This window comes from Lithobates pipiens, unplaced genomic scaffold, assembly GCF_037356315.1.
Source record: "Lithobates pipiens isolate NorthernLeopardFrog02 unplaced genomic scaffold, aLitPip1_a1.2 Scaffold_16, whole genome shotgun sequence".
Lineage (NCBI taxonomy): Eukaryota > Metazoa > Chordata > Amphibia > Anura > Ranidae > Lithobates > Lithobates pipiens.
In genome coordinates, this window is record NW_027507748.1 from 579,412,445 (window position 1) to 579,437,798 (window position 25,354).

Genomic DNA, 25,354 nt, shown 5'->3' on the forward strand with positions numbered 1-25,354 from the left:
CCAACAAGTATTTTTTTTGTACTTGAATTATTTAAAAAAAATATAAAACATATGTGTGTGATTTTGTCATTTTTTTTTTGCTATGGACAGATGTACACACTAATTAAAAACAGAATTCGACTTGTCAAATGCAAGTTAGTTGCATTTGACACTGTTAGTGTCAAATTTGGCACTGTTGGCACTGTTAGTGCTGCAATGTATGTCAGAGGACACAATATGCACAGCAGGTTTATTACAGCATGTGAGTGTCATAGAGTTGAAGGGGCTGATTTAAGACCCCTTTCACACTGGGGCAGTGCAGGCGTTAGCAGTAAACACTGCTAGTTTTAGCATCTCTTTACCGCTGTTATAGCAGCGCTTTTCAGGCCACTAGTGGGGTGCTTTTAACCCATGCTAGCGGCAGAAGAAAGGGTTAATAGTTGCGGCGCTGCTGAGGCACTTTGCAGGCGCTTTGGCAGCGCTGCCCATGCATTTCAATGGGCAGGGACGGTGCAGGAGCGGGGTATACACCGCACAAAGATGCTGCTTGCAGGACCGATTTTCCCGTCCTGTAAGCACTCTGGCTTTCACATTGGGGTGGCTTGAGAAGCACTTTACAGGTGCTATTTTTAGGGCTAAAATGCCTGAAAAGCACCCCAGTGTGAAAGGGGTCTAAAGGCAAACATGCTGAGCGCTTTGCAAGCTAATTTTCCCAAGAACTTAATGAATGGTGACTGCTGACTTCCATCATCCAAGCTGTGCAAGCAAAAACTTTTTTTTCTTGCACGTGATTGGATATTCTTTGCCAAGTCAGATTTCACCTAACCCCTAATATCCTTGGGAATTGAACTTTGGCTTTAGTCAATGAATAATCATGAGTCTGTGAAGATGTTGTTTATCTCAGAGGGTTATGAGCCCCAAAATAGAGCAGACTTGGGTATGTGACCCTTATCTACAGGAGGACTATTAGACCCCTTTCAAACTGGGGTGCTTTTCAGGCATTTTAGTGCTAAAAATAGCACATGTAAAGCGCCTGAAAAGCGCCTCTCAAGCCAACCCAGTGTGAAAGCCCGAGTGCTTTCACACTGAGGCAGTGCCCTTGCAGGACAGGAAAAAAAGTCCTGCAAACAGCATCTTTGGGGCGGTGCGAGAGCGGTGTATACATCGCTCCGGCACCGCCCCTGCCCATTGAAAGTGCTTCGGCAGTGCCGCAACACAGGTGCCATTAACCCTTTCTTTGGCCACTAGCGGGGGTTAAAAGCGCCCCACTAGTGGCCAAAAAGTGCCACTATAACAGCGGTAAAGCATTGCTAAAACTAGCGGCTCTTTACTGTTAACGCTGCCACTGCCCCAGGGGTCTTAAAGTGATACTAAAGTCTTTTTTTTTTGGTTAAAAATAAGAAATATGTACCTGCTCCGTGCAGTGGTTTTGCACAGAGCAGCCCCAATCCTTCTCTTCTCGGGCCCCTCTTTGGTGCTCCTGGACCCTCCCTCTTGTTGAGTGCCCCCACAGCAAGCAGCTTGCTATGGGGGCACCCAAGCCAAGCCACAGCTCCATTCAGACATGGATCCGCAGCCTGGCCCTACCCCCTTTCCCTTCTCATTGGCTCTCCTCTTTGATTGACAGCAGCGGGAGCCAGTGGTGGCACACTGAAGTCTCAGCCAATGAGGAGGGAAGTCCTGGGCAGCCAAGACACTCCTGCAATATCACTGGAACTAGATGGGGCTCAGGTAAGTATTAGGGGGGGCTGAGGTGGACTGCTGCACACAGAAGGTTTTTTATCTTAATGCAGAGAATACATTAAGATAAAAAAAAACGTTCTTTAACACCACTTTAGGGTCCTTTCACACGGGGCGGATCAGTTCTGATCCGCCCCGTGGATGTCCGTTTGCTCAGCGGGGATCACTCCGCCGATCCCCGCTGAGCAGGGAGATGACAGGTCTGTCTCCGCACACTGTGCAGGGACGGACCTGTCACAGCGCCGCTCTCCCCTATGGGAGATCGGATGACGACGGACCGCAGTGCCCGTCGTCATCCGATCCGATCCGCAGACGGATGGAAAAATAGCTTTTTCCTCCATCACACTTTTTCGGATCGGAGCGGGTCGGATGTCAGCGGACATGTCACCGCTGACATCCGACGCTCCATAGAGCTCTATGGAGCACCCGTTCAGGTCCGCCTGAAAAACTGACAGGCGGGCCTGAACGGGACGTTAGTGTGAAAGGGGCCTTAAAAGCTGGTAATACACTGGTAGATGTTCGAACAAAGATTTTGCATGAATATCCCTACAAAATATCCCTACAAAATTCTGAACAGTATACTTGATGGCATGATCAATGCTTGCCTTTAACATTTGATTTAGTTATAAAAGGACATTCCTGAATGGAAACCATTAGAAATTATTTGAGGAAAATGTTCCATCCTGCTCATTTCTCATGTCTGTGGTAAAAAATGAATGTCAATGTGAACCCACTAACGATTAGAAAATTGAGCAAACATTAAAACAAAAATATTTTGCACAATTTTTTACTAGTGTACAGCCATTTTTCGGTCCAGAATGTCCTGCCATTCAGTGACAGATAAGGGATGTTGGACTTATACCTTTACCCTCAGCTCACATCTGTGCTTGTGGTGTTGGTGTGGTAATCACAGCGATTCTTGCACCCCCAACCACCCGCAGTGAAAACGCACTGCTCTGCGGAACTGTGCGGGGCTGCCATTCATTCTGAATTGTAGAATTGCAGTGTGTGTGCAGGAACCGCAGGGAAATCGCATGGTCAAAAAAAACATGGGATTTAATTTCGGGCTGCATTTTTGAAAAGGTGCATGCACCTTTTTTTTGTGGAAATGCAGGCACGACACTTGAATGGGCAAAACGCTAAGGTGTGAACCTAGAGTAAAAGGAACTGGTCATTTAAAAAAAAAATCCAGCACTGTCTTCATTCCAGCTGGTTCTTCACCGGTCTTTGGGTTCCCGATGCTGTCATTTTGGCTGTGGGAAGCTGGCTGTGACCTCCTCCTGTTTCACAGCCAGCTCCCCACTGCGCATGTGCGAGACGTGCTTGCAGACTGGTCCCACAGCCTCCTGCAATGTGTAACGCGGCCCGGAGGTTGCGAGCAATATGCGAGAAAAGTGGAACTGGGAGTGAGTACCTGTCAGAAATAGGTACCCGCTCCCAGAAAAAAAAAGTTTCCAATGATGGCAGAAAAGGGGAGAAGAGAAGGAAGAGAGGAACATCCTATTTTAAGTGAAGTTCCATAGATGGGTAATTTTTTTTTTGTTCATCCAGAGGGCTGAATGAAAACCGAACAGATTCCTCCGTCCGCACAGGAATCCCCCCCCCCCCAGTGGGACATTACACCTGATAGCAGGGAGCCTCTGCTGTCAGAATACAATGATCAGTGGCTGAGACAAAAGTTTTAGCGATCAAGTTATGTTAAACGGACGGGCACACATGGACTAAGGCTGGGTTCTCTCTGCAGTACAGAGCAGTTCACAGCAGGGGTCCGGTGCGTTCCTTTTCACCGCTTCAGGTCCTACTTTGGTCCGAATTTTTGGCTGAATTCAGACCTGAAATGGACCAAATTTTTGGCTGAATTCAGACCTGAAATACACATAGCATTCGCTCCGGAGCCTCTCTGGAGATGTGTGAACAGCCTCCATTGTAGAGCTGCACGATTCTGCCTAAAATGAGAATCACGATTGTTTTGCTTAGAAGATAGATCACGATTCTCGTGGCGTAAAACATCATCTTTCTCATTAAAACAAAAAAAAAAAAAATTGGGCTAACTTTACTGTTTCATTTTTTTTTTTTATTCATTGAAGTGAATTTTTTCTCCAAAAATTGCATTTGAAAGACCGCTGGGAAAATACAGTGTGACATAAAATATTGCAGCAATTGCCATTTTATTCCCTAGGGTTTCTGCTAAAATATATATAATGTTTGGGGGTTCCATGTAATTTTCTAGCAAAAAATATTGGTTTTAACTTAAGAAAGAAGTGTCAGAAAAAGATTTTAAGTGGTTAAACTTCCTTGAATTTACTTGTTGAAAACTTGGCAGTCTGCCCCCGATTATTTTTTTTACACAGAAGTTCTATCCCTTTGATCTAAGAAGGAAGCTTAGTTACAATGTTGCAAGTTAAAAAAACTTGGCAGAGTCCTTTATGTTTTCTTTTGACAGCTGAGTGAGCAGATAGTTTCTCCACTTGTTTATATGAAAGAATCGGCAACCTCTGCAGGAGAGATGTCAGAGGGGGTGAATCGAGATCACGATTTTTTAACGATTAATTGTGCAGCTCTACTCCATTGAGAGCCGGTCACAATCTCCCGACATGCGAATTGGATGCTGAGAAACCCGCATCCAAATCGCAATAGTATGAATCCAGCCTGAAATGTAGCTGGTCCCTGCTGAACTGGCCAAATTTCGATCCATTAGTGACCAGCTTTAGCTTGCAGCTATTGGCGACAAAATCGCCTGTGTGTGTGTGTCTATGGTGGTCCGCACAAAGTGGCTGTCATCTCAGCTTTATGATTTAGGCTTGGTATAAACAGTTTACAGAATGAGACAGTTCAGTTTCTGGCTTATCTCTTCCTTTCGCTCTCAGTTGAGTGTATGAGTGATCAGGGTGGATTTCCCTTGGGGAAGGGTGGGATAATCAAACATTTACTGCACACAGCTAACTAAAGCATTCTTCTTGTAGTAACTTTCCTCAGAACATCCTCAGCAGCTCTAGTCATTGAATAGCAGTGTGGCAGCCCGTGTAGCTCGGGCTGCATCTGTCCTTCATGTCTATAACCTTAATAAGCACCTGTATTTACATTAGCTTCCTGGGAAGAGCATCACTCATGTTCTGGCTCTCTGGCAGCGGGAGACAAATGAATGTGTGGAAAACGGCGCCTGCGGCTCTAGCTGTGTTTTTTTTTTACTGCTACAATTTACTTAGTGGTGCCTGTGATTGAGTAGTGCTTGTGCTGTGTCTACACAGATGGACCCCATCCACAAACCCATGATGAACCCTAACTTTGGAGTACCACTTATCAAGGTGAAACGACCGGTCATTTCCTGCAATGTGTGTCAGATCCGCTTCAATTCAGAGGTAAGTGATTTCACTCACTCCTAGAAAGTGCTGAGCTCCGGAACTGGATTATATTAAGAATTTATTTATCCAGGGAGCTATTTCCACAGATGTTCTTGGACAGAGCCTTTCCGTGCAGCTTTCTTTATTTCTTGCCATACTTTTCTTTTAATATAGAGATTTGGGAATGGTATTTTTGATGCTGTGTCTTAAGGGGCTTTTGCTTTCAATGCCTGAATAGTTAATATTCAAGTTAACAGAATTCAGTCCCCCATCATCATGAATTGTGTCTCCCTGTCACTGTCTTCACTTTGAAACTGATTGACAGCTCATGCTGGGAGCAAGTCAGTGACAGTGGTATGTGGGCAAAATCAAAACTGACATATATAATGCAGGCTGTCAGTAGGATTCATATGGCACTTTTTGTTTTTCTGAGTCCCCGCTATAATATAGTTTGTTGATTTTGGTAATAGATCCTTTTTTTTTTTTGGCGGTATGATGTTGCTGGGTATTCTGAGGAACATTGGCATCCTGTGAGCAGGGTAGTCTTAGAGGCTTAGAGGTAGTTTCAAATTGAATTTAAGTAAGAAAAAATAAAAATCTAAACTTAAAGCAGTAGTAAACTCCTCTTTTTATTTTTACCTACAGGTAAGCTAATATAAAAGCTTACCTGTGGGTTACATGAATATCTCCTAAACGTGCACAATTTAGGAGTGTTAGAAACCATGAAATCAGACCGAAACAGAAGTACAGTTAAATCATGCAATAAAAGTAAATAGAACAAACGTAGTCAAAACATAACCAGAGTTCCAGAACCGGAACGGATAGTCAGACAGGCCAAACGTCAGGGAGCCGGAGATGAGCGTAGTAAAACAGCAAGCAGGATCTGGAGCCAGAAGGGATGTCGGCCAAGCAAGTCTTTTACCAGGAATGCAGGAGAGTGTCTCTGTGATGTTGACTAAGGTGAAGGCAGAGATCCACTGGGCTTAACGGCTTAAGTAGGCAGGACTGACGAGCAGGATATCAACAGCTGAGTAACTGTTGAGATAGGAGAGATAGGAGCTGGCAATTAGCCGACAGTTGAGCTGCCAGCTCAGAAAAGGAAGGGCTGAGCCCAGCCCTGAAAAGGAGATATTCTAGCGAGCAGGGACATCACCAGCGCATTCGCTCTGAAGGAACAGCATACTCATGCTATTCCTTCAGAGCTGTGTACCGGGGCCGAGACTCCGGTGTTCATGCATGGGAGTGACATCATCTTGGCTTGGCCATTCAAGTGGCCATAGCCTGCAAACCTGGAAGGAAGGCCGGGTGAAGATGGAAGCCTCTGCAGCGTTTACAGCAAGCCACTGAAGGGCTTAGTTTCAAGGTAAGTCTTTCATAATGTACTAGTATGCGGTACATACTAGCACATTATGATAATGCTGTGCAGGAAGAAACATTTTTTTTTCATTTTCAAAAGTTTACTACCACTTTAAGTTCACTGTACCTTCCTCCCCTCCATTGATGTGACCGCCCTTGACAGCGCCTACATCTGCACCTGGTCTTGTTTGGGGTTAGGAATCTTCATCCATCTTGATTGACCTGCCCAGGGTGGCCTAACTACCATGCATGTACAAAAGAGTTGATTCCTCCCAGCACCAAAACATACTGAGAATGTACACTAAGTTAAATATGTTTGTGGGCAGAAGTGGAGCTTTTATTACAGGATAAAAAAAGGAAAGAAGAATTTTTGGGACTTTGAATGAGGTAATAGGGGCAGTTCAAGTCCCCTCCTCCATCCGGGATCAATATTTAAAAAAGAGAGAGCAAAGGGCGGAACTTTACATGAGGCAAGTAGATACATAGATTGGATAAAAAACAGGCTTTAATGAATTCAAATAGTCATATATTTACATATTTATGCACATAGCTATATATTAATATTTTATATTTCATTAAGATATACATTCCAACAAGGACTTATTTGCAAATACATAAAAAACTTGATACCTGAAAAACACACATGATATATAGATATGTGACGCATTAAAGTGTCACTTATGCCACGTACACACGTAGCCAACTATCCGGCGGACTTAGTCTGACGGACTTCCCGCCGGACTGTCCGCCGGACTTTCCGAACAAGCTACTTACCCACACACGGCACTTTTTCAGCGGACTAATACGGCGTACTAAGTCCACCGGGCTATCCGCCGTACTTTTGAAATGAACGGACTCGCCCACACACGCGGAGGAAAGTCTGCTCATTTTGAGCGCGTCTCTAGGTAGCCGGGGCCATCGAAGGAGGCGTCGCTGGCCCCGTCACCTGGTATGGACTTAAAGGGGAGCGAGCGCCCCCCCCTCCTGAGCCGTACCAGGCCGCGTGCCCTCAACATGGGGGGTGCCTTGGGGAAGGAGGGGACCGCGCGGCCCCCCCACCCCAAAGCACCTTGTCCTCATGTTGATGAGGACAAGGGCCTCTTCCCGACAACCCTGGCCGTTGGTTGTCGGGGTCTGCGGGCGGGGGGCTTATCGGAATCCGGGAGCCCCCTTTAATAAGGGGGCCCCCGGATACCGGCCCCCCACCCTATGTGAATGAGTATGGGGTACAATGTACCCCTACCCATTCACCTGTGAAAAAAAGTTAAAAAAAACACAACACACAAGGGTTAAAATAGTTTATTGCACAGCTCCGGGGGTCTTCTGTCAGTCTTCGGGGGTCTTCTTGCCGGACTCCTCCGCTATCTTCTGCTAGCTCTTTTACTAGCGGAGGAGCCCGGCTTTCTTCTTTGCCGCCGCCGCCCTCTTCTTCCGACTTCAGGGGTCTTGTCCCCCTCTTCGGGGGGTCTTGTCCCCCTCTTCGGTTCTTCTTTCCGGGCCACCGCGCCTTCTTCTAGCTCTTTCACAGCCGGTCTTCTGTCACCGCTGTCGCAGTCTTCTGTTCTTCTCTGGTGAAAAATAGGTGAAATAAAGGTGAAATATAAAAGAAATCATATACTGAATACTATTATTGTAAGTATTAACCCCATACAGACACCAGAATACAATATTTTTTATTATTATGATCCTTTAAAGCAGAACTAAAGTCCAAAGTACTTACCTCCTCTCCAGCGGTCCAATGCCCATGAGGTCCCGTATGTGTTTATCTGCCCTGATTCTCAAGAACAAGATGATGTAACTCCCACACACACAGTTCAGTCATCTCAGCACACCGGCACCATGTAAACTGACTGAGCTTGCGCAGCCAAGCAGCTCAGTTTACATTCTACAGAACAGTGCAAGGGGCCAGGTAAGTTTATTTTATTGCAGAAAAGACATAGCATGCCTCTTCTGCGGTAAACAGCCTGCCTGAACTTTAATGGCATCCCAGTCTTAGTCCGTAGGGATCAATATTGAGTTGGCCCACCCTTTGCAGCTATAACTGCTTCAACTCTTCTAGGAAGGCTGTCCACAAGGTTTAGGAAGGAGTGTGCCTATGAGAATGTTTGACCATTTTCCAGAAGAATCCTCCACCGCAAACTCACTCATCCATGTCCTTATGGACCTTGCTTTGTGCACTGGTGCACTGACGCCTTAAGAGTTCCCTTCACTGGAACTAAGGGGCCAAACCCAACCCCTGAAAACAACCCCATACCATAATCCCCCCTCCACCAAATGATTTGGACCCCAGTGAACAAAGCAAGACATGGATGAGTGAATTTGGGGTGGAGGAACTTGACTGGCCTATATACTTATATATACCCTGCCTGTCCAATGCCCCTGGAAATTATTGAAGCAGACACCACTAATCCAGTGATCTTGACTTGCTTCCAGGTTCTATAGTGAGTGTTTGCCCTGTTGCACTGGGAACGTAAGACCGGACACCATTAAAAGAATGCTTTGTATTTTCTGAATGAATATAAAGAGTTCTCTGATTGGATGATGTGGAGAGGCAGAGAACTGACTTCATACTCTCCAGCTTGTCCAATCAGAGAACGATTTGCATTCATTGAGAGAATTCAACATAATCTGTGAATGGCACCTGTGTTGAGCAGCCAACCTCCTGTGTTCAGAGTGCAGCAGGGCATCTGCTTGGCACAGGATCCAGAAGCAAGTGGAGATCACTGAAGTAGCGGTGCCTTCATCAGTGGTTTCCAGCGTCTGGGGGATTGGCCAGGTATGGTATATGCATAGTTACATTGGTCCAAGCCGCACCAATGTAACTACATACGTATAATAAAGCGATACCTGGAATTCCTCTTTAAATTGGGAAACCTTCTAAAAACATCATTCTACCTGACACAGAAGAAGAGATTCTAATATTTGCCCCCATGCAATGCCAATCCATCTTTACTAGGTCTGAACTGTTCTTGAACCAGTAAACAAGATCATTTTGCCTTAAAGAGGAACTAAAGTGAAAGCTCATGAGCGGGCAGGCAATTTACTGCAGAAGAGACATGCTTTGTCTCTTTTACAATGAAATAAACTTACCTGCCTGCTTGCACTGTTCTGTAGAATGTAAACTGAGCTGCTGACAATAACCATTGGTACTTTAACCTGCTTTCACTGCAATGGGAGAACACGTTGTGCAAATCCAGTTCCTTACACCCTCAGAAACTATGTTCTTGCTCAGTTTACTAAATCTCATATCTAATGAAGGATCGAAGCAGAGAAAGTTCCAGGTGCACCACAGAAAATTAGTTTTATTCCTTTTTCAAACCTTGTATTTGACATACCATGGAGGAGCTGTTCTTTAATCCAGCGATTTTTATTTTATTTTAATTTTTGCTAGCGTGCTTTCCTTCATTGAAAACAGATTTAATTACATGTAAGTGGTGATTTAGACTTGTGTGCCTGCCAAGAACTGTATGTGTGCCCTGCTTAGAAATAGCCTGTACGTACAATGCAAATTAATTGTGGCAGACCCGTATCTCTGCCGGACTGATTCACATCTAATCCGCCTTTGCTAGCTCTAGTTAACTGTCCTGCTTTTGGAACAGCTGTCTTAACAGCTGGGCTGCTTCAAATGATATTTCAGCTCCCCGCACCCAGCTAGAGAGGGGGGAAAGTAAAATGGGAGGAGGGACCCCTGAGAGAGCTTTTGTTTGTTTCTCATCCGCAGCTGCATACGCCGAACAAGGACAAAAATCCCAAGGAGTTTGTACCAATATTTATGCCCAGCAGTAAGTATGTGATTTTACGAGGGAAGGAGACTGGCACAGGTGATTCCTTGGATCGATTTGCTGTAGATAAAATTAGCTGCATACATTGTGAACATAGGGAACACTGCAAAGGTCTCATAGCCTAAGTACGAGAGATTCTAACTACTGTAGGTATGAGGAAACAGAGCTGGATATAGATTGAGATTTAATCCTGATCTGTCAATCTCTTCTACATGTCATTCAGCATTTCCCAACGCATCAACATTCTCTTCAAGAAATCTTATTGTAAGTGGAACAGGCTCAACTGATGACAGCAGTAATCCAAGACAAGGCTGAGACACCTCGGAACGCTCCAAGCAGCTTTGTCCCGCACTTTCATTTTGCAAGGCAACAAATAAATATAGTTTAATGCAGGAGGACTTTGTACAGCAAAAAAATAAGTAAAAAAATCTGATCATCTGAAGCGCTAACTAGATTCAGGTTATTTAGTTCCCGTTAATGGGTTCTCCAAAATAAACACATGTACATGTACATGTACCTTTTTAGTGTTCTGTTAGCAGTCAACCTTTTCACCCAGCAGCAGGTTGCCACAACAGGAGCCCTAAGCATCAGTCAGGTCATACATGTTTAAAGGTCTGACTAATAATGAGGCCTAACTAGAAGGTAAAACGTGGACCTAGGATAGAGGGCTTTATACTCAACCCAAGCGCTGCTAAGCTCCAGAAAATGAATTATTAAGATTGTGAGAAAACATTTTTTTCCTCATCACTCATAAATCATTGTGAGAAACCTAGATGACCCATATGCACCATTCACAATCCTGCCAGCCAATGCATCACAGTGTTGTAGAGTACCATGACAGGTGGGGGTGCTACACAGGAATGGGTGAACTAATAAAACACATGCATTAAAAAGGCCCTGTCACCAGCATACAAAATTGCAGGTAAAGGCGAAATACGATAAATCAAGTATTTTAAATGCTTACAGTGTTTTTCCTTTTAGTGAGTGTTTTTTTTATTCACTTCAATGTGCATATAAATTTATGAGAAAATGTGCCTAAGAGTATGTTCTATAGTCCCCTTTCACCTTGCATGCCATAGCCCTCTCCTGTTTTGGAGGGTCCAGTTACCATCTGTGCTAAACCAAGTTAATAAAATAGGAGTGTTTATACTCATATACAGGGACTCAATACTAGCCAAACACAAAGATAAGGTCGCTGTTTCACCATGTATAACTTGGTGGGGTCCTTTAAAGCGAATCCACACAAATTAACTTAACCCATCTGTGCTAACCCAACATTTTTGCCCCTTTCTCCCGGTGGGACTGCTGACATTATATTCAAGATGGCGGCACCCAGCAGCAGTCTCTGGGCTTTTGGATGTTTGCACAAAGGAGGCTTTTACAGATAAATAACATGCATAAAATACCTTGAATACACATATAATCTTATGACAAGTTTGTTTGTTAAAATGAATAGTGGAGCCAGTGGTTCTCTTTAAGAATGGAGTACACCTACACCTTACCTTGCCTTTGGATTAGCTTCAGTCATTTTTGGAATGTTTTCATATCAGCCCTGAAATTTGTGTATTAAAATGTTGCAATGGACTGCTGGTTGGTGACCGCAGCCCTAAAAAGTGAGGTCAGCGACATGCTTGCATATGCAGATTCAGCTATATGCTCAGAGTTCCATGTAATTTTTCAAATTTCTTCCTCCACCCCCATCTATGTTACCAAATCATTACTCAGCCTCTCTAGCCTTCAGGGCTTCTTTACGTGCCCGCCCTTGACATTCAGAACTGGTCCTCTTCAAGGTTACATGATGGGTAAAGTCATTTGACCAGTTCCAGGTTGGAACTGACACACACCCCAATGGGGCATCAGCCTGTGCTCACAATGTATCACTCCATAGATGAGCATCATACCTTTAGAGTCGGAGTTCACATGCCACATTAAAACGTCAGTGCCAGGCTATACAGCAGAGAATATTATACAGCAGAGAATTGTCTAACGGTGGTGATGGAGGTGAACGCCAGCCCTCCTGGATTTGATTTCAGGAATAAAGGTATGTATCCTGGAACGTACCGGTGGTGACCTCAGATCCAAAGAAGCGCTGTGGACACTGCTCTGGTCTTGATGATGTCAGACCACTAGACTGTGGTAGTGCAAAAGCTGCGGGCACTGGTCTAGCTGTGGAGAGGAGCAGGTAAGTACATTTCCTTTTATTGTTCCCCTTAACCCTGCAGAGGATCATTTTTATTTGCCTAGAGTTGGGCTTTAGCTTTGCAAATATTACATTTTATATGCTACTTTTTCCAATATGCAAACTGAGCTAGAGGCAATTTGAAAGTATTTTGGGTTTGGATCGGATGGGTCCCACTCTGAACATAAATGTGAAAATTCAATTACCCTTGATCCTCATTGTGCTTCATATATGCCAGTAGGAAACATAAACGGAGTTTGGGCTGAGCTCTTGCTTCCTGTATCTTCCTATTCTAGCAAGTAAATTGGAAGAACTGCATCTCTGGGGATTGAACTGTTTCTCACAAATTGTTTGTTTTGCAACTTGCTCACTTGGACTGGATGCTTGTTAACTAAGAATAAAGAAGCGTGCACAGCTTTGGTCTGTGAAGCTTGTGTCTTTTGTACAGATAAGGAATTATTCCCCACTGAGCCAGTCATTCTGACTTCAGAACATCAATTCCCAAATATCTTCATCTGATTCATTCACAGGCATCCAGAAATGATTCCTGCTAGGTTTCCAAATTTAGCAATAAATGTTTACTGCAAATGTTCCCGTAGCTGTAGTTTCGTTATCCTTCTCTCTCTTCTTCTGTGTCCTCCCAACATATGGACTGGGCTCAGGAGTTACTTGGCAGTCAGCCCTGTCATCAGTATTCAGATAAGCAGAAAAGACAGACCTTCTACCTTCATTATAAAGAACACGTCCGCAGGTGTGACATCTATTGGCTGGACCTCCTGTGCTTCTGGATGAGGAGATTTTGGGCAGTTTAGGGCATCCAGACCAAAATATACAAAAATATATTTTAAAGGATAAGTATTGTCTACCCAGAGCCTTTATGCCTTTATTCATCCCTAGCCACATTGCACCCACAGAGCTGGAGCATGTACCAGGACAGTGGTGGCCTGTCCATGAGGAGTGCAGAGGCACTGCAAACCCCCCCCCCAATCCATGCACCCGTCCCTAATCTACAGGGCGCTGGACACATGGATTTCAATGGGTTTTTTCTTTTTTTGGAAGCACATGATTACAGCCTGAGGCTCTAATTGGCTTCAGAAAAGGGTGGGCTCGAGGCGCAGAGCACTGAGCCCGCCCAATTGTGTGACAATAGCAAATTAATATTTCCTATTGTCTTCCTGATTCTCCTCCTGGCCAATCAGGAAGCAGGTCTTAAGGCCCGATTGGGAGAGAGGAGAAGGGACCATATTGGCCACAGAGGAGGAACCTGCTGAGGAGGAGGAGATGCAGGGGAAGCCGGGGTGAAACCAATGTAGAAGAGGAGATGCAGGAAGGAGACAAAGCTGCCCCTGACCTAGATAGGGTAAGTGCAGGGCTGGTTGGTGGATGAGCAATGGGGTGGATCACCTGGTCGAGCAACGGGGGGGGGGGGGTTGGGTGGTGGGTCATTGACCACCCAACCGAACTTTGTGGGTGGGGGTTTGTTGGTTGCCCCCCCTAAAAATTGAGCACCAGCCGCCACTGCACCAGGATGATGACAGGGAATCGCCATAGGCAAAGAAAATGGCAGATGCTGTTATTCCTATGATCATTCCTGGTCATCATTTTCTTTTTGTGATGGGAATTATAGAGTGGAGAGCAGGGTAGAGGAAGCACAATGAACAATTAAGCAAAACCCGTGCTAAGAGAAATAGGATTAATGCCATTGCTTACCTCCTTTTGAAATGCTATTTGCGTGGCTGTTCCTGGGCTCAGTACTTTCTGAATAGTGTATTGGATCAAGCAGGTCAATAAAGCATAGCTCCTGACTTTCTGAAATGATGAAGAGGGACACCTTTTAGCACACTTTTGTTGATTTACTAAAAATGGAGAGTGCAAAATATAGTGCAGCCCTGTAGAGAAACCAGTCAGCTTCCAGCTTTTTTTCAAAGTTTAATTGAACAAACTAAAGTTAGAAGTGGATTGGGTAGCATGCACAGCTGCACCAGATGCTGCACTCTCTAGTTCTAGTAAATCAACTTCAGTATGCTGGTAATAGACAGTTTTCTGCCACAGCCTTGGTTACAAAGACCTAATATGCATAAAATAATTGGCTAAACCACATAACTGCTGTTGAGACCAGTCCCTTCCAATGAGGGAGAGTTGGGAGCTATGGTAAAGTCTTAGCCCTTGTACACATGGTCGGACATTCCGACAACAAAATCCATCGGATTTTGTCCTACGGATTTAGTCGAAACTGGTGTTGCATACACACGGTTGGACAAAGTTGTGGGAAAATCCGATCGTTTGTAATGTGATGACATTATTTAGTTACAATGGGACTATGTTCAGGCTAGTAGCCAATAGCTTTGGTCTAGGAATTTGATCTGAGCATGCGTGGCACTTTGTCAGATCGGAATTCTCTACAAACAATCGGACAAAGTCCGATCGGATCGTGTTTTGGGAACATTTTTATATCTAGCTCTAAACTTTGTTGGTCGGACATTCTGACGGAAAAAGTCAGATGAAGTCCACAGGGTCGGATTATCTGACAACACGGTCCGATCGGACATTTTCCGTCAGAATGTCTGACCGTGTGTACAAGGGCTAAGGGAAGTTATATAGTTGCATAGTTAGTAATGTTGAATAAAGACACCAGTCCATCCTGAGTGAGTTTCTACTGTTGTCCCTATCCTTATACATTGCACACTCACATCAGTCCCTACCCTCAAGGAGCCCACAATCCAAGGTCCCCATTCATATACTAGGGCCAAGTTTAGACAGAAGCCAATTAACCTACCTGCATGTCTTTGGAGTGTGGGAGGAAACTGGAGTACCCAGAGGAAACCCACGCAGGCACAGGGAGAACATGCAAACTCTAGACAGGTAGTGTTGTGGTTGGGATTTGAACCAGTGGTAACTTTTTACTGCTAGGTGAGAGTGCTACCCACTACACCACTGTGCGGCCCATAAGTTAGGGCTTCTAATATGGCTTTAGATCAGTAAAGTAACTAAGATCAGCTTCCAATATAGTGTTAGATTTGTTCCCCAGTGGACTCCATGCACATATGATGTGTACGTGTTAAAATCTGTGATGTGGCTTGGAAATAAAATGCCATTTTTATTACTGTTAGTGCTGTCTGTAGCTTCTCCCCAGGCAGATGCCCAAATTATGGGCGCTTCTATATAGTTGGCAAAGGTAGCACTGAAGCCACAGCCCACTCTCAATTCTGCAGCCTTTCTTATCATGCATCCCTGTGCCTCACCTACTCTGTGTGTGCATCCTTCTGTCTCTTCTGCTCCATTTGTCCCTTCTGCAGCCATGCCTACTCCACTACTGTCAAAAGGCTGAGCCCACAATCTCCCGTAGCAGCTGGCTAATACAGAGGACATTACTACTGTAGTTGCTGGTGGCTTGTGCTGATGCTTTTTTTTTTTTTTGTGAATGACTGGTGCCACTCCCCAGCCACTGTCATTCACACAACTCAAGCCACTAGCTGCTACTGTAGTATTCTCTTCAGAACTAGTTGGCAGTTGCGGGAGATTACAGGCTCAGCCTTTTATTTGTACAGGTGTAGCAGTGGAGGCACAGGGATTCATGGCAATGGTGGCTTGAAAGCTGTATTGACTTCTGGGGGAATTTCAAGTTTCAGAAAAGTGACCATATAGTTAATAAGCTAAAAACTAAGCTTAATTGTAGGCATTACATGGTGCCAGAACTTGCCTGCAGCATTAGAGAAATGCTTGAAGGCACATCTAAAACCTCTTTAAAACACCAAGCAAATGCTGACCTTTAGGAAGTCAATATTTGCATGAGCTCTTCAAGGGGTTCCAGCAACAGAGATACTGGGCTTTGGGAATTGACCCTGTGGTATATATATTTGAATGTATAAAGAATGACTTCAAGGGATCTTAGCGTAGGAAACATTAATGCCAGTTGAGTTATGTAATGCATAGACACAGTGCAGAATAAAACAAACTGGTGTGCATGTACATAGATGTCCTTGCATTTTCTTTGTATTAGATATGCAATAGCCACATGACTGGACTATTTACATCACATATAGTTCCTAGGGGAGTTAAGCATTGACCTTTTTTCTGCCTTTCCAGCATTTCCAAGAAGATCTGTTACACCCATAATAATGCACATCATAATATGTCATATTTAAAAATATATAGTTTAGCCTTGCAAGACATCATTTGAGAAGCCCCAGACACCGTTGTGAAGGTTTTCATGGGAGTCACTGAAAATATGTTAGGAATTTATTTTCCAGGCCAAATCCCATTAAACATCTTATACAGTGGAGTTTGCATGGATTCTCAAGGATTTTAGCATGCAGTATGTGTTATACCAGAGGCCTGTGGGAGAGCCCGGGTTTAAGCCATGGTACTAGATTTCCTAATCTGATGACTTGACTGGAAAATCACTTGCACATGTAAAGTACAAAAAAAAATGCTTTTGTGGCTTAGTGATGGTGTTATGGTCCTTGGCTGGATGTACAAAACATGAAGTAATTAAGATGCTAAAATTGTATATAAACAGACACCGCCTCTCTCCCATGTAAGTTACTCATCATCCTTATTTGCTAAGTGAATTTTCCATCCAATTATTGCTTATGGAAAACACCATCATTCCATCATGGAACACACACTTATTCCAAATCTGTGCTGTATTTTAGATTCTTAAAAGAAAAGTTTTTTCTCAGTGCAGACATCAAAAAGTGCACTTAATTATCTATATTTCTGTCTAAGCTCCCCACTGTCTAATGACAGTGCTCTTACAGACAGCGAGGACCCTCTCATTGGACGGAAGAATGGCGGGCAGTTGGCAAAGAAACAAACTGAATCCTAAAAGGGCACCGAAATGGTTTCTTCTATAAAGTGCTATCAGGTATCCTAGTTAGGACTTTAGTTTAAAAAGTTTTAGGTTGAAGTGGTATTATCCACCTCAATACAGGGCACTTTCACCGCCTTCCTGCCAAGGTCATTTTTCAGCTTTCAGTGCTGTCGCAATTTGAATGACAATTGCGCGGTCATGCAACACTGTACCCAAATACATTCCTGATCATTTTCTTCCCACAGAGCTTTCTTTTGGTCGAATTTAGTCACTGATGGTTTTTTTTTATTCTTTACTAAACAAAAAAGACTGAAAATTTAGAAAAAAAAGGTTTTTCTTAGTTTCTGTCAGTACATTTTGTAAAAAAGTAATTTATCTCCTTCACTGGTGTGCACTGATGAGGTAGCACTGATGGGCACTGATGAGGCGGTACTTATGGGCTCTGATGAGGTGGCACTTATGGGCACTGATTAGGTGGCACTGATGATGAGGCTCTATTATGCCACACTGATGGCCACTGATATGTGGCACTGATGAGCACTGATAGGCAGCACTGATGGGCACTGATAGGTGGCACTGGTGGGCACTGATAGTCAGCTCTGCTGGGCATTGATAGGCAGCATGGATAGGCAGCACTGATGGGCGGCACTGATGGGAATTGATGGGCAGCACTGATGAGCAGGCACTGATGGGTGCTAAAAGGCAGCCCTGACTGGTAACAGTAATGGGCATGCCATGTAGTTGTCCACCTCATTAATTTGTTCAGATCTTTTTTGCCATGTTTCCACATCCTACAGAGAAATTATTGTAGATATTCACATAACATGCAACCAGTGATGTCACAGATGCACGCACTCTGAAGGGACAGGGTACCATGCCGGACCTTCAGAGCTCTGTGCAGGAGCCGGGGACTCATGCGCATATGTGCAGGAGTGATGCCATTGCAGCCCCGGCTATTCATACAGCTGGAGCACGCGAAACCGCACGGAAGACTGGGTAAAGATGACAGCATCCAGGAACTGTGACAGCACTGCACGGGAGGACTCTGTGTACAGTCTGTCATAATGTGCTAGTATGCTATGCATACTAGTACATTATTACTTAATCCTGCAGCGGGGGCTATTCCTTTTTATTTTCTGATGGTTTACTACTGCTTTAAACACTCTAAAATATTGAAGCCAATCTCTAATACTTTATAAGCAGTCAGAGCAAACTATTTTTTTTTCCTTTTGAGAGAAAAGTTTTACATAGATAAATAAAAGGTGAACAGTGTAAGCAGTTAAATGGTTTGTCTGTCCTCTGTAACTGATATATTGGAGAGCTTGTTCTTTTAAAAAACAACCAGTTTGCTGGGTGTATCAGCAGATACAAATAGAAGAAAGAAAGCCTATAACAGTAAATGAGTGTAGTCATCACATCTAATGCACTGTACACACGACCAGTTTTCCCGTCAAAATAAACTCTAATGTCGCGTACACACGACCGGACTTTTCAACATCAAAAGTCAGATGGAATGATTCTGGCAGACCATTCGATCGTGTGTGGGCTGCAGCGGACTTTTGATTTGCAAAAGTCTGACAGACTTTAGAAATGGAACATGTTTCAAATTTTTCCGCCAGAACTCCGCCGGACCCAGTTCCTACTGAGAAATCCGCTCGTGTGTATGCTAGTCCGACGGACAAAAACCGACGCTAGGGCAGCTATTGGCTACTGGCTATGAACTTCCTTATTCTAGTCCAGTCGTACGTCATCACGTTTGAATCCGTCGGACTTTGGTGTGATTGTGTGTGACCAAGTCCGTTCATTCGGAAAGTCTGTCAGAACTCCGTCAGAACTCCGTCGAAAGTCTGTCAGACCTAGTCCCTCGAAAAGTCCGGTCGTGTGTACGCGGCATAAAGGTTCTTCCGACGGAATTCCGCTAACACTGTCTTGCGTACACACGATCACACCAAAGTCCAACCATCAAGAATGCGGTGACGTACAACACGTACTAGAAAAGGGAAGTTCAGTAGCCAATAGCTTCCGTCTCCTACTTGCTTTAGAGCATGTGTCGTTTTTGGTCCGTCGGAACAGCGTACAGAAGAGTGGTTTTCCCGATAGAAATTGGTTCCGTCGGAAATATTTAGAACATGTTTTATTTCTAGATCCATCAGAATTTTCGACATAAAAAGTCTGATGGTGCATACACACGATCGGAATATACGATGAAAAGCTCCCGCCAGACTTTTTCTGTTGGACATTCCGCTCTTGGGTACGCGGCATAAAAATTGGTAAGCTGCAATATAATAAATGTTTGCTTTGGTTTTAGTACCACTTCAATGGAGGACTTGCATCAAAGAGTGCCAGTGTGTAGCAGGCAACCCCCTCCCCCCATGTAAAAATGCTGAAAAAACAAAACATTGGGAGAAAACGTTACATTACACCCCTCACCTTGGGGCACCAGTAACAGCACTCAGTCTTCCAGTGGGATACTAGGATAGTTGAACATCTTGCAAGAATTTGCTCCTGCACTGGTAGAGGATGGTGGATGACTGTTATATAACAGCACTTTGTGTTTTGATGCAGGGTCTGCTTTAATGAATTCCAAGTATATAGGTTGGAGGAGCAGAACAATTATACATGTGAATTATAATTTATTAAGTGGTATGTTTCATAGTTTTACTGCATGTTTTAGTTAGTAGCTCTTGAAAGCTGCATGGTATTCTGTATTTTGTCCCTTCACGGATTTCAAGCTGTTTCTAGCTGTAGGAAGGCCCGAGACCCCATGATGTTGTAATACAATGATTAGATGTCAGTAACACAATGATGTAGTACTCAGTACTGTACTGTAGCTGTATTACTGCATGAAATGCAGTTACTGTGCCTCCAGAGAGGGGCCAGGTAGCTAGCAAGTTGAACTACCACCCACTCAGCAGGAATACTGCAGTCAGCAAGTCTGCTTTATAACAAGGATATATTCCTGTAGTGAGTCAAAATAAGAATTCAAGAAAAGTTGGCACTTTTGCTTTCTGATCATTGATTGGCAAACTTATTATAGTGATAAATATATGCCCCAATTCACAGAACTTGTTTCTTTGATACCCACGGAGCGCGTTGATGGGTAGCAGAGCTATTCTAAAAGGCATGATTTAGAAAATATTGCCCCTAAACCTAAGATAATAACTGGCTGGAATATAGATCTATTCATTTTTGTTCTTTCCTGTCCAGTAGTTTTTAATGCATTTACCTGATTGTCACTACCCAATTGTGTATATGACAAAAAATGCAGAAACTGTTTATTGATTGTCACAGGTCAGCAAATCACTCCCTGCCATTGCAATAGATCCCACCAGGTGTTGATGGCATAGATATTTACTGCCACTTGCTTCTTCACACCTTTCATCACACAAGCAGAAAACATTGCTTAGGTGCACAGGCTTCACAAGAAATGGCGGCTACACAGTAATCCAGATCAGGGTTTCTCAACCAGGCTTCCTCCAGAGGTTGCTAGGGGTTCCTTGAGCAATGAGCAATTTCTGACTCTCAGATACGTTCCCTCTGACACTATTGATCATTTTAGCTATCTGTAAAGGGGTACAAATGATCACAAATGTTAGGAGCATTCTTTCCACTGACCATCACATTAACGTATCATGAGTTGTAGATATAGTAAATTTTAGCAGGATCAAAAAGTTATTTTAATGGTTCCTCCATGTTGAAATGGTTGAGAAAGGCTGATCCAGACAATAGCATTAGTGAGAACATCCCAAAACTGTTTAATATACACATTTTAATTAGGATCTTTTCAGTGCTTTAACTGTATGTGGGGTGGTCTAGACCCTCTGATTCCATCAAATAACAGGGTAGTAAATTTTACATCTGTATGCAATACAGTTTTATATAATAATAGCTGAAGAGATACAAAGCTTCTTGCTTCAGGCTCAAAATGCTGGTAGCCCCAAGACTTTTTCAGGAATCAGTTGAGATAGGAAAACCTCCACCAATCAAGCTGTGTATGTGAAGGCTTCGGGTGACTTCCATACTTAATGAATCAGTGGAAATCAGTGGAAATGTTAAAGGTTTTCATATTTGGATGCATAGAGGAAGGATTCAGTCCTTCTTCAGGTTTTAAGGTCTTCATCTTTAGAGATCTTTTTCCATCCCTCAACATATGTAATATGTATGTGGAACCACTGTCAAGCATGTGCAGGGTCACTTTCAGTTATTCATCCCAGCTTACAATGTTATTTGATGGACAAATTCTTTATATTTTCCTAGAGAGAATGCTCTAAGGTTGAGGGACATAACAATACTTAACTGCTCATCTGATAGAGCAAAAGTTGAGAGTGAATTTAACATTAACATCACTCACAAATTATGTATTGACACAAAAAGGATTATATAGTTACTTTCATTTCTAGACAGTTTCTTACATGCAAAGAAAATATATAATTGAACTAAAGTGGATCTTCAGCCAAAACATTTTTAATAATGTTTTAATAGGGTGGTGAGTGGTTAGAGCTCTTATGAGGATTTGTATAGTCTTTGTTCCCCGTTTTTCTGCCTTGCAGCTCATGTAATTGGGGCAGAAAGTAAAGGAAAATCTCTACGATGGGAATACAATAAAACTAAAAATGCGTTTTATTAGAGAGAGGAAAGGGTTTTAAGGCTGCACATCAAAGTGAATGGACAATTGTTAAGCATATTAAGCAGGAGCTTAATATGCTTAACTATTGGGCCAGACTCTCATCCGGTTAAACTATATATTATAATTCACTTATTTGAGCTATTTCTTTCGAGATCAGGTTTGGGTTAATAATTCTAATTGTATCCCATATGAAGATAAGTGATTTGGGGAGGCATACCCAACAAGGCTGGAATCCCATTCTAGTGAATTATCACATCAACTATGGAAGTTAAGTCCATCTCAGCAGGGGTTAGGGGCTCTCCTAGCTCGTTTTACTGTAATTAATACCTACAGTTAACTGCATACCTACAAATGAATATCAACTTTGTTTTAGAGTAGAACTGTATCCAAAGATAACAAGATAAACATGAGTAGACCATTAAAAGGCAAAACACAAAACCTGTTTTTTTTGATTATTTACCTTCAATCCAGAGATTTTCCCTGCATTACATGTATTCTGTCACTAGATCTCCTCAGTCTGACAATGAGCATCATTCAACCCACTTTCTCAAGCCCATGTTGTCCTGGACCAGCACCAGCCTTGACTGGACAGTGAAAGAAAAAGCAGTGCAGTAATGAGCTCATCTGTCTGTCACTCTCTCTTCTCTTCCCATCACTATGTTGTTTGTCAGCACATAAACCTATTGGCTTCTTGTACTGCTTCTTCCTCTTAGCCCTTGTACACACGGTTGGACATTGTGACGGAAAATGTCTGATCAGACCGCGTTGTCGGATAATCCGACTGTTTCCGTCGGAATGTCCGACGGACAAAGTTTGAGAGTTTGGCTATAAAATTCTCCGACAACATGATCCGATCGGACTTTGTCCAATCGTTTGTGAAGAATTCCGGACAAAGTGCCACGCATGCTCAGATCAAATTACGAGACCAAAGCTATTGGCTACTAGCCTGAACGTAGTCCCACCATAAAGAAAGAACGTCATCACGTTCCGAACGATCGGATTTTCCGACAACTTTGTCCGACCGTGTGTATGCAACACCAGTTTCCGACAAAATCCGTCAGACAAAATTTCGACGGATTTTGTTGTCGGAATGTTCGACCGTGTGTACAAGGGCTTACACTCCAGGTCTGATGGGTAGAGACTGCAAAAGGCTGAGACCAGGTCAAATTCTGGTAATTACACTGCGTGTATATAATTTTTTTTTTTTTTACAGATGTATTGATTAATACAGAGCTACACTAACTGTGTTTTTATATCTGAATAGTTTTTAGCTTTATATATTCTTTTGTTTCAGGTGCATCTTATTATATCAGAAAAGATAGTAAAATTAAAAGATGGTATCAGATTATATTGCCTGATTTCATACAAACCACTTTGCTGACTTTGACAGTTGCTGAATATGTATCAGCTGTTGAGCTCCTAGAACAAACCTTGGTTATGATAAATATACTGTACCTGTCCTGACTCCGGCCTCATCAGCATTCCTGCAGGAATAATCTATACTGAATTACGTAAATTAATAGACAGAGACATAAAACTACACTAACACATTTGTTTGACAAAAAGCAGTCCGGAAATATGTGCCTTACACATCCTGACATTCAAACCATCTGGAGAGATAAAGATGGGAGGAAAATAGATGCTTAGATTAACGTTTAGTCTGAAATATGCATACCGTATTTTATGAAAATCTAGGGCACGTCTTTTATACTTGTAGTCCCGATATACAATGCTTCTGCATGTGCGCCATTTCTTGTTAAGTCCATCCACACTGATACCAGCCTTGGCCTGATACAAAGAGGAAGAGACCACCTGCTCACTACTTGAGTATTTCATACAGACATTGGTTGTAACCTCCTAGATTGTAAGCTCTAACGAGCAGGGCCCTCTGATTCCCCCTGTCTTGAATTGTATTGTATTGTAATGTCTACCCGAATGTTGTAAAGCGCTGCGTAAACTGACGGCGCTATATAAAACCCGTATAATAATAATAATAATTTGGGAACCCCTGTTTGTGATGCAGGACAGTTATTTCCAAACACACCCACTGTGGGCACCTTACTGTCTCTCACATACAGAAAGCCTGATATAAAATAAAAAGTCAGTATTAGGAATATGGTACAGTCATAGGGTTGCCACCTTCTCTTCAAGTCAAACGTGAACACTTTAGTGGCACACAGCAATCTTTTTTATAGTATAAACTATACAAATATTTTGCAATTAAATAATATTTCTAATCAAATGAAGTTAATCACAAGAGTCCCCCTTTACATCAGAGTCCACAGAGTTCCTCTTTTACATCTGAACGCGCACTTGTAACGGGGGACTCTGCAGACTCTGATATAAGGGAGAACTCTGGGGACTCTGACATAAGGGATGCTCTGGGAACCCTGATTTAAGGGAGAACTCTGATGTATGGAGAGGACTCTGATGTACCGAGAGGACTCTGATGTAAGGGGGAACACTGTGGCCTCTGGTGTAAAGGGGAACTCTGATTTAAGGGGGTGCTCTGAGAACCCTGATTTACTTAGTGTACTCACTCAGAGGCAGGAGAGAGTAGGGGGGAGACTTCAGTCACAGACAAGGATAGATGGTGAGCTCAATCACCCCTTGGCAGTCAGCACCTCTCATCCAGATGTAGCTGAGGCTGCTGGACTTCAAATTTCTGGCCCCCATTTCCCTGTTCTGAGGCACCACGCCAGGGTTTTAAGTGTGGGCAGACAAAGAGGGGTGGGGCGGGAGCAGATCAAGCCCTCTCTTCTCTCCTGTCTGTGTGGGGGGAGGGGTAATTTGTTAATGCTGGCTTTGGGCAGTGTTAAAGAGAGTGTAAGGCCCCTTTCACACTGGGGCGGTTTTCAGGCGCTACAGCGCTAAAGATAGCATCTGTGTAGCGCCCCCTTTCACTCTGGAGGGCTTTCACACTGGAGCGGTGTGCTAGCAGGACGTTGAAAAAAGTCCTGCTAGCCGCATCTTTGGAGCGGTGAAGGAACGGTGTATTCACCGCTCCTAAACCGCTCCTACCCATTGAAGTCACTGGGGCAGCACGGCTTTGCGGGCGGCTTTAACCCTTTTTCGGCCGCTAGCGGGGGTTAAAACCGCCCCACTAGCGGCCACATACCGCCGCTAAAACGACGGTAAAGCGATGCTAAAAATAGCGGCGCTTTACCGCCGACGCCCGCACCGCCCCAGTGAGAAAGGGGCCTTACAGACACTCTCGGCTTACACAACCGCAGCCTGCAACCCTCCTGGGAAGCCAAAGTCTGGTCTGAATAATGTGCCCGGGTTGGTCTGAAACCTGAACTCATGATTCCAAAGCCAAACTGTCCGAGTGAATCCTTGATAGGTGGCAAGCCTATAAAGCCACCAACCAGATTTAAATATGCCTTGGGAGTCTGAATGTGATAAGGGATACAGGTCTTCCTGCTCTTCCTGAAATAAGAAAAGAAAAAACTCACTCTCCATTTTCAGCACTTTGCCACTCATTGTCCTCTATGGTCAAGTATTGGTTATCTCCCATTTTAATGGTGTCCAGCTTCC

General features: G+C 43.6%; 1 protein-coding gene across 5 annotated transcripts in view; it reads left to right on the plus strand.

The window, feature by feature from the left end:
• The window catches only part of ZNF385A (zinc finger protein 385A), a 496,355-nt gene that overhangs the window by 402,773 nt on the left and 68,228 nt on the right, over positions 1-25,354 (plus strand). For all 5 annotated transcript variants that reach the window (XM_077483783.1, XM_077483787.1, XM_077483785.1 and 2 more), the window contains one exon: positions 4,968-5,078. In XM_077483783.1, coding sequence (XP_077339909.1) covers positions 4,968-5,078 — 111 coding nt within the window. The remainder of the gene's footprint in view (positions 1-4,967; positions 5,079-25,354) is intronic.